The 18,317-nt window shown below is 36.0% G+C and overlaps 2 protein-coding genes and 1 long non-coding RNA gene across 7 annotated transcripts; 1 reads left to right on the forward strand and 2 right to left on the reverse strand.

Moving 5' to 3' along the window:
* Window positions 1-106: 106 nt before the first annotated feature.
* LOC141462200 (putative fatty acyl-CoA reductase CG5065) lies at window positions 107-17,783 on the reverse strand. 4 transcript variants are annotated; one of them, XM_074143864.1, is made up of 11 exons: window positions 13,192-13,269; window positions 9,742-9,803; window positions 8,380-8,575; window positions 8,194-8,301; window positions 7,975-8,115; window positions 7,367-7,515; window positions 6,699-6,808; window positions 4,867-5,056; window positions 2,251-2,493; window positions 1,863-2,120; window positions 107-862 (listed from the first exon to the last, which is right to left on the reverse strand). In XM_074143864.1, the coding sequence occupies exons 3-11, from the start codon at window positions 8,566-8,568 to the stop codon at window positions 781-783; spliced, it is 1,470 nt and encodes a 489-aa protein (XP_073999965.1). In that variant the 5' UTR covers window positions 8,569-8,575; window positions 9,742-9,803; window positions 13,192-13,269; the 3' UTR covers window positions 107-780. The 4 variants fall into 4 exon arrangements, with proteins under 4 accessions (XP_073999965.1, XP_073999966.1, XP_073999964.1 ...); XM_074143865.1 differs by lacking the exons at window positions 9,742-9,803; window positions 13,192-13,269 and adding an exon at window positions 17,755-17,783; XM_074143863.1 differs by lacking the exon at window positions 13,192-13,269 and having other exon boundaries at window positions 9,742-9,879.
* LOC141462207 (uncharacterized) lies at window positions 802-7,341 on the forward strand. 2 transcript variants are annotated; one of them, XR_012463148.1, is made up of 3 exons: window positions 802-895; window positions 2,171-2,336; window positions 6,965-7,341. It is a non-coding gene; the product is annotated as an uncharacterized lncRNA (long non-coding RNA). The 2 variants fall into 2 exon arrangements; XR_012463147.1 differs by lacking the exon at window positions 6,965-7,341 and adding an exon at window positions 4,812-4,942.
* LOC141462203 (fatty acyl-CoA reductase wat-like) lies at window positions 12,549-16,931 on the reverse strand. Its single transcript, XM_074143871.1, has 5 exons — window positions 16,755-16,931; window positions 15,403-15,512; window positions 14,798-14,987; window positions 13,580-13,822; window positions 12,549-13,449 (listed from the first exon to the last, which is right to left on the reverse strand). Exons 2-5 carry the CDS (start codon window positions 15,455-15,457, stop codon window positions 13,188-13,190), a joined length of 750 nt encoding a protein of 249 aa, XP_073999972.1. The 5' UTR covers window positions 15,458-15,512; window positions 16,755-16,931; the 3' UTR covers window positions 12,549-13,187.
* Window positions 17,784-18,317: the final 534 nt, after the last annotated feature.

Consider the following 18,317-nt stretch of genomic DNA (forward strand, 5'->3'; position numbering starts at 1 on the left):
TTATTTGGAGAGTGTCATTTAGGCCTTTCTGGGTGCAAGTGGAAACATCGTAACAGCTTCAGACAAATGATTAGTTTCCATAAGAAAATCATTTTTTGGAAAGAACGAGCAGAAGAAAGTAATCCAGGCATGTTCCACTGAAAGCAGCAACTGATCTAATTTTGCTTAAACTTTGCATGATCTTCTGTAATAAAAGAATTAAATTCGTTTTTCGTTCATAAGAACTTGTACGCTCCAATAGTTTCAATATAATAGTACAGTTTGTATAATTTTAGTGACGAACCTATACGTCCCAAAACTTCTGAGCTGGCAGGAAATTAAAGGATTAGAACTGTGCTAGTTCTAGAAATTGTTACTATCATAAGGGAATTTTGTAAGGTTACGTTGGTAATAAATCTAATGTAAATGGTTGCCAAAAATTATATACGTTTGACCAACATGTACTTTAGTTTTAGTTTCATCGAAACATGGAGGGGAAGGATTGCATTTAATTTTAGAGAAAAAAAATAAAGAACTTGTTAAGATAAGTTGTAATGAATATTAATAATTTCTTATTTTCTTTTAATGTTTATTTTATTTACAGTTTATTAACTAATTTCGTTAATTTCAATTGTGGTTAATTGCAAGCTTTTAGTACATACATCAGCTGAAATAAATAAACTTTTTATTGTGCCAAACTGAATACATTTAATTGTGTATGATGTCTATCAAAATTAATGTTACTCCCCTTCAATGCTGTGAATATCATTTCTCTTGAGTTTCCATTCAGAACTTGATGGTTCAGCAAATATATGTGGTGAAGAGGAACCAAGATATAGCAGCGAAAAAGATTCCTTTAGTAAGAAGATGGATGTAGTAAAGTCTGCAAACAAAGTAAAGAGATTTAAATAGTTTGGTGAGTAACCTAACCTAATACCTTCCCTTATTGCAGGTCACAAATCACTCGAAAGAGTCCCATGTTTTTTTTGTTTTGGATGATAACAGCTATGACTCTTCCTACAGCTAAGGTGGTTATTCTAGATCTCATCATCCTTCAACTGATGGTATACAATCTGAGATGACTGGCAGTTAGAAGACGTCCACGCCATCTCTTCTAGGGCTTTAGGAGGCATGGGTGCAATGAATGCAGTGTTTACTCCAATCAGTGATTGTCATCTTTTTGATCTTGATTCTCTAAAGACGAAGTAAACGACAAGTACTGTATTCTAAGAAATTTATCCTGAACAAGAACGGTGTGAATCCAACCACGGTGTTATTAAAAATAATGCCAGCATTGCGAAATGAGTGAGCTTTCCCGAATAAGAGACTGGCGAATCTTCTGGGTATCAATAGTCGGAAGGAGTCTGAGATGAGTTAAAATAGGTACCGTACACTTTCCGGGAACTACGGGGTTTTCCCGCTTTGCATTTCGGAGATTTCTGAAGAAGCTGGTATAGATTTTGCGGGGGAGATGAAGAAGATTTTAATAAGTGTCATTGCAAGGAGATGCCTGTTTAGTTAACGCCCTCCCTTCGAAAGCATGCCTCGAAGTAAGTAGTCTCACCCGAATAAGATGGGCTGGGAGCGCGTTCTGATCGATTCCAAAATACCTGCGAACTAAGTAAGTGTTGGAGAGGATATTCCCTCTCTTGAAAGGGGTACGATGTTTAGGTCCACCCGGGCCTGAATGTTACCGTGGTTATAATGGTGTATGTATAGGTGCTAGAACATTTACGTCATATATTGGAATGTCAGAGGAGGCCTTACAGGTAGAGCAGTACTGGTAGACACCACGGTGTGGTAATTTCACAATCGGCTTCCCTCACCTAGACTTAACCCAAAATAACCAGGGTTTAAGAGATAATAAAATGAGCTCCAATTACCTCCAATATTTAGCCTTAAACTTGTCCAAATCTTCGTCTTTCTCATGCAATATGAACTTTGCCAACCCTTTCATGGAGATTACACCCAATTCTGATTTTGTTACCTCTTTAAATTTTAAATAAAATATCTCTCGTTCCTCTGAGGGTATTAAATTGAATATTGATTTATAATTAGTGTTATCGAATTCAATCTGTTGGCAACTGAAATATTTAAGTGCATTCATTGCTTTATATATTCTTATATTCAGTTTAGTCAATCTGAAAGGACAAAGAATCATCAAATTAACAATATTTTGGAATTATGGCAGAAATCAGTCTTCACGAAGATGGTTTTCGTTGTTCATAAAATACTAAATTAATTGCAAAACGAAAATGGCAGTTACTGTACCTAGGCTCTTTGCGAAGGATGATCAACAATGAGTCTACAAACCAAGCTGGCAGTACTTGCAGAGTGTAGAACAGAAAATAGAAGTAGTAAGTATTATTGGCTAAGTAAAAAAATGGATACCACAGATCATTGTTCACTGGACATTTCTTTACTAACACTTCACCAAGTTTTTTCAAATCGTGGAAGGTGATCTGGCAGGTATCTCCATAGGCACAGTTATACACTGGTAATTTATCAGGGTGCCTAAAATTAAATTAAAACTTTTTAAAAAGAAGACAGAATTTTGGCACTATTAATCCAATTGGGACCAATGAACCTCACAACGATTAGCAATACTCTACAAAACGTTTTAATAAGATCTATCTACCTATTATTACTTTGTAGTATAGTTAAAATGAACACAAGTCAGAGTTTTTATTGTTCATGTTGAAAAGCAACATAAATTACCCTACGGGGCAGATTTAATTGCTTAATTATTTTTCTGCAATCATTTATAGTGAATAAATGTTTTCATTTAGTAAACACAAGTAATTTTAAAGATTCAGAAAAATATTCAGTTATCAAAATTCATAATAATTAAATAAGGTTAAAAGAGGAGAGAACGATTTTATTATTTTGGCGCCCCATACCGTAGAAATTTTAAGTTGCCAACGTTGGCAATAAGAAGGTTATAGATGTGAAGACAAGAAAGTGGAATCCAGTTCGTACGTTCCCGGGTGTTGTAAGATCGGCTTGCCAGTCCGTGGCTATAACCATGGTATACCTAAATACTAAATAAAAGATGAATAATAATAATGTGTAATAATAGAACTACATATTTCATAGCTTCTCTTGCATGACAAGCGGGAACTACCGGATTTTCTATAAAACGGCTACAGTGGGCCCTGAAATGGAACTTCAGCGGAGAAATTAACCCACCTTCAGCTAGAAATGTACTTAAATCGAATTTTTCGAGTTTCAATCAACTGCGATTATAAATAATTTAGTCATAATGGTTTTATTGTCGTGAATATTTAGATTTGTGCTGTCGTTCGCGACGACATCTATCAAGGCGTGGCAGACCGGTAAGTGTTGACTATCCATTTCCTCCTCTTGCAGGCACAGGGGACACATAGGGCTGTCCACCACCCCAATCCTATGCAAATGTTTTTGGATGTAGTCATGCCCTGTAGTCATACGAAAGCATGCCACAGCCTCCTTTCTTGCGGCTGTTACCGAAACAGGATTCTCAAGCAGCGTCCGCCACCGCTTTCCTTCTGCTTGATGCTGTTGGGTCTTTTTTATTTCTTCATTGTAAGAAGACTTAACTACTTTTTTAACAGCGGAGAAGGCGAGCGGTGTGTCGGGTTGCTGCATTTCGGCTCTTCTGCGGGCTAGCTCATCTGCTTGCTCGTTACCCGTTAGGCCGCAATGACTCGGCACCCATTGGAGCACGACATGAGTTCCCCGCTCGATCAGAACAGCTATATGGTTTCTAGCTATCCCCACCTCCGAGTGATCAGTGTGATGTCTAGATAGCTTTAGTTGGGTTTTAATTTTAACACAAAGTGATAAATGCGTATTTAAAATTATGCTTTGTCTATTTAGATCGTTTTGGTTTGAATTTTTTAATAACTAAATGTTCGGTCGTGACCGGGGACCTTCGGTCAATTTGGCTAGCTTCCGATTCGCGCGGGTCAGTCTCAGACCCGCACTCGTACTGACGTACGCATCCTCTCTAATTTTCTTCTTTCTATTTCTTATCGCTGAAAACTAAGTTACTATTTTACTTTTCCGCTTGTTTGAACTTTCACCTTTTTGTTCTCTTAAAGCTTCTATCTATCTCAACTTGTAGTTTCTGTTTTCTTATGCCAAATACGTCACTGCCCATAGCCTCTGTTTGCTTTAACCTTTTACTTGTGGGTCTATACTGTAGAAGACCCTTTTGCCCCACTTACATCCTTTTGGACCATGTGGTCACTGTTCCTGTCAGTACAAGTTTTCTGTGGGGCATTGCATCATACGCTTGTCTGCAAGTCTGCTTATTGGTATTATTCTTACCGCATCTCCGCCTGCTACGCTTCACTTCTGCTGACACCTTGCAGTTCGCATCATCCGCATCTAGTGCAATTATTGCACTATTCCCCTTCATTCTTCCGCTTAATCCGCTATCCACTTCCATTAAGCTTCTTTGGGCCCAAGCCCAAATATTGCCTACCTTTCTCAGAGTTCAACACACACACTCACACAAACATATGCTCACGCTTCCGCTCCCCAGCTTCCTTTCCTTCTCATCCTCCTCAGGCGTCTTGTCAACCTACGCCCCTTGTACCAAAGAAGTCCCTTTTCTTCTATACACTTATTCACTCATTCATTTTCATTCTTTGTTTAATTATTTCTTTCGCGTATTCGCGCGCCTACATTAAACCTGTATCATTAATTCCAAAGACTTTATTATAACGTAAATTTTAATATTTTAAATTTTTATCTTAAAAATCTTATCAAATTTAATATAATCAACATTTGAATAACTATATAACTATGATTTTCTATTACGTTAAATTACCTGTCCTATTTTGCAGGAGATTCTCATCATTCTAAGACCTAAAGTGATCAGCACTACATCAAAGTACTTACTTGTGCTTGGTAACCCAGGCGCTAACAATCATCGCATTTATTGTAATGTCTATGGGAACAAAATCTAAAAAAGAATCCTCAAGGCATCTGCTCACTCTCAAAACTCCAGTCATTACTCCACAGATTATACCCGCCGGACCATTTAGATTGTCTATCCAACCAGGTTCTGGTTCTTGTAAACTGCCTGTAACTGAGCAGACAAACTATAGGTCCCAAAGTGAAACTTATTCTGCAAAAGCAATTCATATTGCTTTTGTTAATGTTTACAATAAAAAATTAGCCATTTTTATTTTTGCGGAACTCACAGATCTCTAATTCTTCATAGTTTTTTTTTTTTTGCAAAATTCAATAATATTTTATAATTCTAATAGTACAAAACGTAGAAAGGTAAGAATCTATTTGTGGTTTAGGTGGTTGAAAATACGAGGGTCGTTTGAAAAGTCCGTGCAAAGTCAGAGAGATAGCACCACTGGCGCGTATCGAGGTTATGTTTAGTTAGTAGCATCTCTTGGAAGAACACACACCATGTTTCAGCCAGATCTGTCTATTTCTTTGTGTTTAGCATTCGTTGGAATCGAGGAAGTCGAGTGATTTTCAAAAAATGGACGAAAAAGAATTTCGTCTGTTGATCAAACACTACTTTATGAAAGGCAAAACGCCTCAGGAGACTAAAGAGAAGCTTGATAAACATTATGGTGACTCTGCACCTTCGATTAGAACAGTTTATAAGTGGTTTCAAAATTTTCGGAGTGGCCATATGGACACAAGTGACGCTGAACGTTCTGGACGCCCTGTTGAGGTTACTACTCCAGAAATCATTGATAAAATCCATGATATGGTGATGGATGACAGAAGAGTGAAGGTGCGTGAGATTGCTAGTGCTGTGGGCATCTCAAAAGAACGGGTACATAATATTTTGCATCAACATTTGGACATGACAAAGCTATCCGCAAGATGGGTGCCGCGATTGCTCACGCTTGACCAAAAACGAAATCGTGTGAAGTGTTGCAAGGACGGTTTACAGCTGTTCCAGAAGAATCCGCAGGACTTTAAGCGTCGTTTCGTCACTGTGCATGAAACATGGATACATCACTACACTCCTGAGACCAAAGAACAATCTAAACAATGGGTTACCAAGGGGGAATCTGCGCCAAAAAAAGGCGAAGACCGTTCCTTCGGCCGGAAAGATTATGGCGACTGTCTTTTGGGATTCGCAAGGAATAATCCTCATCGACTATCTGGAAAAGGGTAAAACTATTACAGGTGCATATTATTCATCGTTATTGGACCGTTTAAAAACCGAGCTGCAAGAAAAGCGCCCACAAAAAAGTCCTTTTCCATCACGACAACGCACCAGCTCACACCTCAGCAGTTGTGGTCGCAAAATTAATGGAAATAGGGTTCCAACTCGTTTCACATCCCCCCCTATTCTCCAGACTTGGCTCCCTCGGACTACTATTTGTTCCCCAATATGAAGAAATGGCTGGCGGGGAAAAGATTTTATTCAAACGAGGAGGTGATTGCAGAAACGAATGGCTATTTTTCAGACTTGGACAAATCCTATTATTCGGAAGGGATTCAACAAACTAGAGCAGCGTTGGACGAAGTGTATAAGCCTAAAAGGAGACTATGTTGAAAAATAAAAAAGGTTTACCCCAAAAAATTAAGTAGTTTTTATTTTTGCACGGACTTTTCAAACGACCCTCGTATTTAAGACAGTTTTTTTTTACCGATGCTTTCAACCCTTCAGTGTTCTCGAACCTAGTGAGAAATCAGGCAGTTCTTGACGAGAAGAAAGGAAATAAAGAAAAGATATCAATCGCAACTCTCACCAACTGAAGGACGAAGTATAACCACTGGAAGGTTCTCTTTAATCTCTGCAACCATATTTTCCGCCACGCATTTTGAGAAGGTGTACGTATTAGGATAGGCAGTTATTATCCTGAAACAGAACCAAGTGTGTTTAGTCTAAAAGAGTATTACAAGTCTTTATTGATTTCAAATAATTCTTATATGTTTCCTTAATGTAACTTATTATTAAATTGATTCCATATCATGGGGATCGATTCTAATTAGAGAGAAATAAAACTGTTTATAGGACGAGCAACGACGTCATGACTACTAGAAGCGCAGAGAAGTTGGTAAACTAGGAGTCAGACGGCAGGTTTCTAGGGTATATGGTCAAAAGGATCCGTTCTGGCATCTAAGAATGAGGTGAACCAAGACGTTAAAGTAAGGAATAGATGTCCTAAGATATTCACAAGTATGACTGACCAAAATCATAGTGTAAGATAATTCTTGGCGTAAACGATGGAATGTTAGCAAATATTGGTACTTTATTTATACCAAACAGTTAAGTTAAGTTAAGGCAAAATCATAATGTGTCCTGCATACTGGCGAAAACATGCGAGCTTTGGCGAATAAAGTGAACAATATGGACTTGTCATTGCACACAATATTTCAATGGAAATTAAAAGGCTAAAAATATTACAATGCTTACTTATACTGTAATAAATTCATTAAATTGTCTTCTCGTTCTGCAATACCAATCAAAGTTCTCCAGTCATACTGCTGAGGATACAGTACTTCGCCGATTTTCTCATCGTTTAACTTCGGCGTGGAATATGCTGTAGATACGTACTGAAAACACTGTAATATACAAATGTCATTAGTTAGGAATTAAACGTTTAATTTAACAGACCAAAGTGACATACAAATGCTAACTAGCTGATAGTGCGGCTCCGGTCCAAAAAATTTATGTTCAGAAAGGATTTACTTCTGTTTCTAGAGTTGAATTTTGGAATAACACAGGTATCGATCTACAAAGAAAATCGATAGTGCAATTTTGTGCCTATAATCGATTCATTGATACGGCACATCTGGTTATGTAATTTCGTACAAAAGATTATTTATTACAGATTGGAATATTAGATTTAAAAGTTCTGGTAATTTACGTTTTTTCAGTCATCCTAACCACTCACAATCTCTTTTTCGGACTGAGAAAACTCACAAACCATAAAGCTTGAAATTGAGTTTTTTTAGAGTCGTTTTCAGAGTCGGACGAAAATTACTCTCGCAAGGAACCAAGAACTATAAAAATCTAATTACCTCTAATTTCTTCATTGATTTCGCCAAATCAAGAAGTTCTTTGGTACCCCTCACATTCAGCAGGATGGCGCTAGATAGAGGATCATCAAATCTTACACAGGCTGCTGCATGGAACACCACAGCTACGTTTTCACATAATTCCTGTCACACAATGTTCGTCATGTAAAAACTGTCTTTCAAAGAACAACTTCCTTATCAACTAGACATAAGAACGTTTACCGTCCTATCGTGATCGCTCAGTCCCAACCCCTTCTCAGCCACATCGCCATCCAGAACGGCTACCTTACTGAAAGCGTCCGGCCTTTCTGATCGCAGCCTTTCAAATACCTTCAAATTACAAATCAAATATTACACAATTAGCTAATAATCCCAGTTCTTCCTCCCTAAGACTTGCTTGGTACTCACTAAATTCTGGCAGACCTGTTGCCACCGTATTTCCGGACTCAAATCTCTTTTACTTCTGATTATCAAGTAGATCCTGCGCACTTCCGTTGTCCTCAAGAGTTTCTCGATTAGTCCTTTCCCCAAGTATCCAGTTCCTCCAGTTATTAGTACATCCTTACCGTGCAGCCATCCTCGGATCGTTTCAGCCATTTTCTTGCTGTTCTCGAGAAAAACAAACAAAGAATGCTGTAAACACGAATCATTTAGTAAAGATTTACTTCTGGCCGGATAGGCTTATTTTCAAAGCTTATTGTATTAAATTTGAAATACCTGCATTCTTGCGGTTTCGAATTATGCTGATAAACACTCACATGTTGCCATACACCTTTATAGCTGTGTATATACGGGGTGACCAAAGTTATATGCTCCAACCACTTTTTTTTTAACGGCGGGAAATTTCGAAAAAATAAAAAACACGTATTTAATCATTTTTAGTCTAGTTTATTTTCAGTGATTGACCCATTTTTTTAAACCCCTGTATCTCGAGATACAGCATCCAACTTTTGTTTTTCAAATGGAACGTTATATTTTTTGTTGCATATATTTGTAGTATTTGATCTCCTAAAAACAACAAAAAATTTTTTTTTGAAATCGGTTAGGTTTATATCGAATTACTCTAGCTTGCCTAGATCTTGACTTCGCTACCATAAGTGCTACTACAAGCATAGCGTGGGAGTCCAGATTTTGGCTTGCCTATCCGTTGGTTGTGCCCAGTTTGAATAGATTCTTTAAAAATAAATAACGTAATTTTGACAGTAAACTGAAATTTGTTTTTCATATTTTAAATTACCATAACTTTTGGAAAACCTAACCGATTTAAAAAAAAATTGTTTTGTTGTTTTTATGTGCTCAAATACTACAAAAATATGAACAAAAAATATAACGTTCCATTTGAAAAACAAAAGTTGGATGCTGTATCTCGAGATACAGGGGTTTAAAAAAATGGGTCAATCACTGAAAATAAACTAGACTAAAAATGATTAAATATGTGTTTTTTATTTTTTCGAAATTTCCCGCCGTTAAAAAAAAAAGTGGGTGGAGCATACAACTTTGGTCACCTTGTATAATGTACATAAGAAGTACAAGGGAACATGTGATTAAAACATAAGAAGAGGATTTGATGGACTCTTCTGTAATGCTTCATTTCAGTGGAACTTGTAGGTTGCAAACAGGTGAGAAGTATGTTTTTTATATTGCGCAGAATTAAAGAAAATCTATGAATGATAAACTTGAGAATCTTGGATGGATATAGTCGTGTTCATTAAAGAGTGCATTGTTTATAAGGGAGGTATAATCTGTACATCAAAAACTGCGGCAACTTACCTTCCTTGCAGGTTATCGTCCACTTTGTTTCTAAGCGCGCCTGGGATCTACCAACCACCTAGCTTGATAACAGAATGAAGAATAGACATGAAAATTGTAAAATATCCAAACAGAGAATCATTTCCTTCTATTATGTATCACAGAATATCGTTTACACAGTTTGCACTTAAATTGTTGTTTTGAGAACAGGTCAAATAACCGTGAGATCTTTTTCATTGTTTTCTTAATTATTTTGCTGTTAAAAAAAACAAACACAATAATGAATATTTGTCTAAAAAATGCCAGATTAAGTGAAGATATTAATTTAGATATAGTTAATTTTATTTCATTGTTGCCTAAGAATGGTGAGTTGTATATTATTTGGATAATTGCAATTCAGGTAGTGGTCGTTTATAACTTCAGTTATTCATACTGGAATCGTGCAAACTTTTAATTCAAGTTTATATCGGAATTATCTGATTCGGCCTCTTAAATAATGGATGTAGGAACTACATTTGTGCGGTCAACAAAACTAAAAAGGTCCAGAAATTTCGAAATTATTGTGTGGTTTAAGTCCGTGAGTGATGAGCTCTTAGAATAGATCTTCTTATCGGAAATGCTCATTTGTTGTCCTTCGAAATCTTTATCTCACCGATAACTTGTTGCTATTTTTTTTTTTTTGTACATTTTAATTATTTACTGAACTCAGTTTTGACAATTACTTCGCATCATTACACCCTTTAGCGTTCCAAGACATACGCTTACGCCTCACATTTGTTAGAAAACAAAAATTGACAGGATAAGTACCATCAGTTTCATTTAAGAAAATAAAATTGTAATGTAGTTTGGTGTAATGGACAGGAAAAACGATAGGACAAGCTTCTTTAAGGACTACTACTTCCTCTGTACATTGATGTTTATTAGAGACTATTTCATTTAATGTTCACCACAATCAAGATAATTTTCACTCATTAGTTACCGAAAATTTCCTCAAATTCTATTTTGGAATGTCCAAGGGTACAATAATCTATGTGAGAATATTAGTCACTTTGAGAATTATGATATAATCTGCTGTTCTGAGACTTGGCACCTAAATGAAATCAAGAAATCTCCTTCGAAAAGTTTTGATCTGGCAGCATCATCCTTGGCTATCAGAGAGAAATCCAGAGGAAGAGGAAGTGGCGGTCTACTGATTTTCGTTAAAAGTGATGTGTTTAAAGTTCTTGTTGTTAAGTCGTGTCATTGGTGGTTGATTTTAGAGCTTAAAAGTGAGGCTGTTTCTTTTCTGCTAATTTTTGTCTATTTCAAACCTTCATTAGATATATCTGTTCTCTTAGATTTATTTGACATCTCAGTTAAGAATTTATTAAGTAATAATAGAAAACTATGTGTATTGGGGGGTGACTTTAATTCAAGGGTTGGTATTATGGACAATTTTGATGGAATCTATGAACATTCTAATCTTAATGATGTACATGATAGTTTAGATGAATATTGTAATCAGAGAGGTCGTCTGCTAATTCAATTTATGCATGATAATTCTTTTATTCTTATAAATGGTAGATCTTACAGCGATCATCCGGCGCAATTTACTTTTGTTTCTCATTTAGGAAAAAGTATTAATGATTTGATCTGGTGTAATAACGCTAACATGGATGATATTTATGATTTAAAAATACTTAATAACATCTCTGTGTCTGATCATTTCCCTGTTTTATTGCAGCTTAACTTTGATTATCAACACTCCACCTGTAATTTTTCTAATTCTATTGCTAACAAGATTGATGTCTTTAGATGGGATAGCAACAAATCTGACCTCTATAAAGAATTTATGATGTACTCAGATAAAGTCTCTAGTCTTAGTAAATCATCTGATATTATGTTTGAAAATTTTCTAAACACTTTAACTTATGCTGCAACTTGTCTTGGGTTGAAACATGAAAAAATTGTTTATAACAAGTCAAATTATTCATCTAATAAGCCTTGGTATGATTTAGAGCTTAAAACTTCAAAAAAAAATAGTATGCAGGCGAAATGGTTTTAGACTACAAAATGTATGTTTTGTTAAAGAATAAGTACAAAAAGTTAATTAAAGATAAAAAGAATAACTATGACAAATCAATATTAGATGATTTTTCCAATGTTAAAGATCCTAAGGCTTTTTGGTCAGTAGTCAGAAAATTTAAAACGAAAAGAAATAATTCGAACTTAGTCTCTCTGCAAGATTGGGAAAAATTCTATACTCTGATATCTATCAACCATGCCCTACCATTGAGGGCTCTTATTTTGGCGTTTCTTTGCCTATTCTGGATGAGCTAATTGAGTTCAATGAAATTATTCAAAGTTTATCAAAATGTAAATCAAACTCTGCTCCTGGTCAGGACGGTTTTTCTTTTGAGTTTCTGAAATTTCTTCAACAAAACTGGTTACTTTACTTGCAAGTTCTATTTAATAATGTTCTAGAAACTGAATGTATTCCTAAACTTTGGTCGAGAATTTCTCTTTGTATGCTCCACAAGAAAGGTGATAGGCATGATCCTGCAAATTATAGGGGGATAGCTCTGGCTAATTGCATTTTAAAGGTTTTTACTCAAATTTTGTTAAATCGTTTGATTATCTAAGGTGGTTATTCTAGATCTCATCATCCTTCAACTGATGGTATGGAGACTGGCAATTAGAAGACGTCTACGCCATCTCTTTTAGGACTTTAGAAGGCAAGGGTGCAATGAATGCAGTGTTTGCTCCAGTCCGTGTTTGTCGTCTTTTTGATCTTGATTCTCTAAAGACGAAGTAAACGACAAGTACTGTATTCTAAGAAATTTATCCTGAACTAGAACGGTGTGAATCCAACCACGGTGTTATTAAAAATAATGCCAGCATTGCGAAATGAGTGAGCTTTCCCGAATAAGAGACTGGCGAATCTTCTGGGTATCAATAGTCGGAAGGAGTCTGAGATGAGTTAAAATAGGTACCGTACACTTTCCGGGAACTACGGGGTTTTCCCGCTTTGCATTTCGGAGATTTCTGAAGAAGCTGGTACAGATTTTGCGGGGGAGATGAAGAAGATTTTAATAAGTGTCATTGCAAGGAGATGCCTGTTTAGTTAACGCCCTCCCTTCGAAAGCATGCCTCGAAGTAAGTAGTCTCACCCGACTAAGATGGGCTGGGAGTGCGTTCTGATCGATTCCAAAATACCTGCGAACTAAGTAAGTGTTGGAGAGGATATTCCCTCTCTTGAAAGGGGTACGATGTTTAGGTCCACCCGGGCCTGAATGTTACCCTGGTTATAATGGTGTATGTATAGGTGCTAGAACATTTACAACGTCATATATTGGAATGTCAGAGGAGGCCTTACAGGTAGAGCAGTACTGGTAGACACCACGGTGTGGTAATTTCACAATCGGCTTCCCTCACCTAGACTTAACCCAAAATAACCAGGGTTTAAGAGATAATAAAATGAGCTCCAATTACCTCCAATATTTAGCCTTAAACTTGTCCAAATCTTCGTCTTTCTCATGCAATATGAACTTTGCCAACCCTTTCATGGAGATTACACACAATTCTGATTTTGTTACCTCTTTAAATTTTAAATAAAATATCTCTCGTTCCTCTGAGGGTGTTAAATTGAATATTGATTTATAATTAGAGTTATCGAATTCAATCTGTTGGCAACTGAAATATTTAAGTGCATTCATTGCTTTATATATTCTTATATTCAGTTTAGTCAATCTGAAAGGACAAAGAATCATCACATTAACAATATTTTGGAATTATGGCAGAAATCAGTCTTCACGAAGATGGTTTTCGTTGTTCATAAAATACTAAATTAATTGCAAAACGAAAATGGCAGTTACTGTACCTAGGCTCTTTGCGAAGGATGATCAACAATGAGTCCACAAACCAAGCTGGCAGTACTTGCAGAGTGTAGAACAGAAAATAGAAGTAGTAAGTATTATTGGCTAAGTAAAAAAATGGATACCACAGATCATTGTTCACTGGACATTTCTTTACTAACACTTCACCAAGTTTTTTCAAATCGTGGAAGGTGATCTGGCAGGTATCTCCATAGGCACAGTTATACACTGGTAATTTATCAGGGTGCCTAAAATTAAATTAAAACTTTTTAAAAAGAATACTTTACAAATTTTTTTAATAAAATCTATATAAAAAACCGGTGGTCCTTCTGACATCACAATAAATGACCATTCTGTTATGTTCAAATTAATTTACATCGTCACACCCATGGGATGCTTTTTTTTTTATCGTCCACTGAGAGATCAGGAAATATTTTTATTTACAATTATTACTTTGAGTTTTAGTTAAAATGTTCGTATATTGTGCACAAATCTGAGATTTTATTATTTATGTTGAAAAGTAACATAGATTACCCGCCGGTTCAGATCGAATTGCTTAATTATTTACAGCAATAATTTAAAGTGATATTTATAGTCGTAAAACTATCTCAAATTAATCAATTCTTGATAATTAAATTCAGTTAAAAGAGAAGTGAATGATCATATTATTGTGGCGCCCGCACCGCAGATATTTTAAATTGCCCACGCGGGTAACAAGAAGGTTATAGATGACAATACAAGAAACCGAATCCAGTTCGAACGTTCCCGGTTGTTGGAACATGGGCTTGCCATTCCATAACAATAACCATGGTATACCTAAATACTAAATAAAAATGGATCGTGGAAAAATGAATCAATTGAGAGTTTCAATCAATTACGCTAGTTTTCAGCTTCTACTAAGATAGCTTTATTTGGGTTTTATTTTTAAAACAATGTGATAAATGCGTATTTAAAATTATGCTTTGTTTATTTTGATCGTTTTGGTTTGAATTTTTGAACAACTAAACCTATATCATTAAATGTTTACGACATTATTATGACGTAAATTTTAATATTTCAAATATTTATATCTTAAAAAATTTAATATAATCAACATTTGAATCACTATATAACTATGGTTTTCTACTTTATTTCTTTATATCGTTCCATTATCTCTTCTATTGTGCAGAAGATGCTCATCATTCTGAGACCTAAAGTGACCAGAACTATATCAAAATACTTACTTGTGCTTGGTGACCCAGGCGCTGACAATCATCGCATTCAGTGTAATGTCTATGGGAACAAAATCTAAAAAAGAATCCTCAAGGCATCTGCTCACTCTCAAAACTCCAGCCATTATACCACAAATTATACCCGCCGGACCATTTAGATTGTCTATCCAACCAGGTTCTGGTTCTTGTAAACTGCCTGTAACTGAGCAGACAAACTGTAGGACCCAAAGTGAAACTTATTCTGTATAAGAAGTTCAAACTGCTTTTGTTAATGTTTGCAATCAGAAATTAGCCATTTTTATTTTTGCGGCCCACGCAGATGTCTAATTCTTCAGGTTTTTTTTTCCAATTCAATAATTTGCAGAATTCTAATAGTGCAAAGCATAAAAAGGTAAGAATCAATTTGTGGCCTAGGTGGTTCAAAATACGTTTACAATTGGTAGATGCAGAAACGGTTACTCCAAATCAGTCTGCCTGATTGATTATCGAAATAATATTCTTTAGTCAAAAGAGATGGAGTACCATAGGGCACAATTAGAAATATGGGTATTTCTTTGGTGGAACGTATTTGGGGATGTAAGGGTCCCACATTCTGACGTATCAATCGTAACTCTCACCTACAGAAGGAAGAAGTATAACCACTGGAAGGTTCTTTTTAATCTGTGCGATCATATTCTCCGCCACGCACTTTGAGAAGGTGTACGTATTAGGATGGGCAGTTATTATTCTGAAACAGAACAAAGTGTATTTAGTCCAAAAGAATATTACTAGTCTTTATTGATTTCCAATAATTGTTATATGTTTCCTTAATGTAACTTATTATTAAATAGATGAATAATCCATACCATGGGGATCCATTCTAATTAGAGAGAAATAAAACTGTTTATACAGCGGTAAACGGTGTGGACGAGCAACGACATCATGACTAGTAGAAGCGCAAGGAACTTGGTAAACTAGGAGTCAAGACGGTAGGTTTCGAAAGTGTATGGTCAAAAAGAGCCGTTCTGGCATCTAAGAATGTGGTGAACCAAGACGTTAAAGCACGGAATAGATGTCCTAAGATATTCACAAGTATGACTGACCAAAATCACAGTGTAAGATCATTCTAAGAACCAACTGGCTGCCAAGCGTACAGGATATAGGAGTGGCAGAAGATAGCTCTGGACCCGAAGGTTCCAGTAAAACCCGCAACAATACCCGAATGCTTTCGTGTTCTTGTAAAATGATTGATAAGGGCTGCGATCATAGTCTGGGTGTAGTACAAGTCACAAGGAATTCTGTATGGGAACTTTAGGAGCGGGACAAAAGAAATACATCACAGTTAGCTGCAATACTACGAAATCAAACCAGCAAGATAGGGCAACTGTAGCCTGAGGAAGTCCTTGTCGTCGCACGGACATTGAGATTTAAAGCGTAACAAGATTTACTAAGGATGAATTGGATACGGCACTATCCAACAAATGCTGAGTAGTCACTCTAACCTAGACCAAATATATAACCACACAATCAAAATCAATTAACTAGATGGCGATAACAGTCGTCATTAGAGTAAACTGATTGTAACCATTATAGAGTATAACCTCCACTCCGATCATTCTCTCTCGTAGCACGTAGGTAAATTGTCAGATCCACACCCAGAGTTCACAATTAGAAGGGAATCTTTTTATTATTGATTTTACATGTCACAGCACGCATGTGTTTCCTATTTCTGACTGGTTTCGGAATTTTGTCCGTCATAAGAGTCGGTCTTATCACTCAGAAGTAGAGAATACGACTTTCACTAATAAAGTCTGTCACACGCTCCACTAGCCGACTATGTGGGGACCGATGGAATTTTGGCAAATATTGGAACTTTATTCATAGAAAATAGAAAAGTAAAAGCAAAATCATAAAGTGTTCTGCATACTGTGCGAAAAAATGCGAGCTGTGACGAATAAAGTGAACAATATGGTCTTATCATTGCACAGACCTGTTGCCATCTTGTTTCCGGACTCAAGTCTCTTTTACTTCTGATTATCAAGTAGATCCTGCGGACGTCCGTTGTCCTCAAGAGTTTCTCGATTGGCCCTTTCCCCAAGTATCCAGTTCCTCCAGTTATTAGTACATCCTTACCGTGCAGCCATCCCCGGATCGTTTCAGCCATTTTCTTTCTGTTCTCGAGAAAAACAAACAAACAATGCTGTAAACACGAATCATTTACTAAAGTGTTACTTCTGGCCGGATAGGCTTATTTTCAAAGCTTATTGTATTAAATTTGAAATGCCTGCAATCTTGCGGTTTCGAGTTATGCTGATAAACACTCACATGTTGCCATACACCTTTATAGCTCTATGTGTATACAGGGTGTTCAGCATAAGACTACGGTAACTTCGGGAGGCGATTCTGGGCATCATTTGCAACAAAAAATTCCATATAAACTATGGCTCGATTCGGCTCCGTTTTATAGATATTTTTAATTTTATGTTTTTTCAAGGTGTTACTACTTTTTAGCAAAAAGTTGTCTATATTTCTCAACTATTAAAGCTACAGCTATTTTAATAAGCCCATTAGAAAGAAGGTTAAATTTCCTTTTAAATAAGCTAATTTGTATTCCAAAATAATAATATTAAATATTTTACTTTGTGGCCCAAACATAAGGAATAGCAAGTTTCTGCCCAGAATCACCTTCCGAAGTTACCGTAGTCTTATGCTGAACACCCTGTATTATGTACATAAGAAGTACACGGAAACATGTGATTAAAACTATGTGTAGAAGAAGGGGATTTGATGGACTCTTCTGTAATGCTCCATTTCAGTGGAATTTGTAGGTTACAAACAGGTGAGAACTATGTTTTTTATATTGCGCAGAATTAAAGAAAATCTATGAATGATAAACTTGAGAATCTTGGATGGATATAGTCGTGTTCATTAAAGAGTGCATTGTTTATAAGGGAGGTATAATCTGTACATCAAAAACTGCGGCAACTTACCTCCCTTGCAGGTTATCGTCCACTTTGTTTCTAAGCGCGCCTAGGTTCTACCAACCTCCTGGCTTGATAACAGAATGAAGAATAGAGAAGAACATTGTAAAATATCTAAACAGAGAATCATTTCCTTCTATTATTTATCTCAGAATATCGCTACTGCAGTATGCACATAAATTGCAGTTTTGAGAACAGGTCAAATAACCGTGAGATCTTTTTCATTGTTTTCTAAATTATTTTGCTGTTAAAAAAACACATAATAATGAATATTTGTCTAAACAATGCCAGATTAAGTGAAGATATTAATTTAGATATGTTTAATTTGATTTCATCGTTGTATATTATTTGGATAATTGCAATTCAGTGTAGTGGTCGTTTATAACTTCAGTCATTCATACTGGAATCGTGCAAACTTGTAATTCAAGTTTATATCGAAAATATATCTGATTCGGCCTCTTAAATAATGGATGTAGAAACTACATTTGTGCGGTCAACAAAACTAAAAAGGTCCAGAAATTTCGAAATTATTGTGTGGTTTAAGTCCGTGAGTAATGAGCTTTTAGAATAGA

The sequence above is a fragment of the Rhodnius prolixus genome, unplaced genomic scaffold, assembly GCF_049639745.1.
Source record: "Rhodnius prolixus isolate KJV_2025 unplaced genomic scaffold, Rpr scaffold_18, whole genome shotgun sequence".
Lineage (NCBI taxonomy): Eukaryota > Metazoa > Arthropoda > Insecta > Hemiptera > Reduviidae > Rhodnius > Rhodnius prolixus.

Bases quoted from the DNA above. Each gene is read 5' to 3' on its own strand.
- LOC141462200 (XM_074143865.1), bottom strand. From the start codon at position 8,568: ATGGCTGAAACGATCCGAGGATGGCTGCACGGTAAGGATGTACTAATA. The intron at 6,809-7,366 runs GTAAGCATTGTA...GTTCTGTTTCAG, and splicing joins ATGAATTTATTACAGTATAA to GATAATAACTGCCTATCCTA. The intron at 5,057-6,698 runs GTGAGAGTTGCG...TTGTCTGCTCAG, and splicing joins TATACTTCGTCCTTCAGTTG to TTACAGGCAGTTTACAAGAA.
- LOC141462203 (XM_074143871.1), bottom strand. From the start codon at position 15,457: ATGATCGCACAGATTAAAAAGAACCTTCCAGTGGTTATACTTCTTCCT. The intron at 14,988-15,402 runs GTGAGAGTTACG...TTGTCTGCTCAG, and splicing joins TATACTTCTTCCTTCTGTAG to TTACAGGCAGTTTACAAGAA. The intron at 13,823-14,797 runs GTAAGTATTTTG...ATTTAATTTTAG, and splicing joins GCCTGGGTCACCAAGCACAA to GCACCCTGATAAATTACCAG.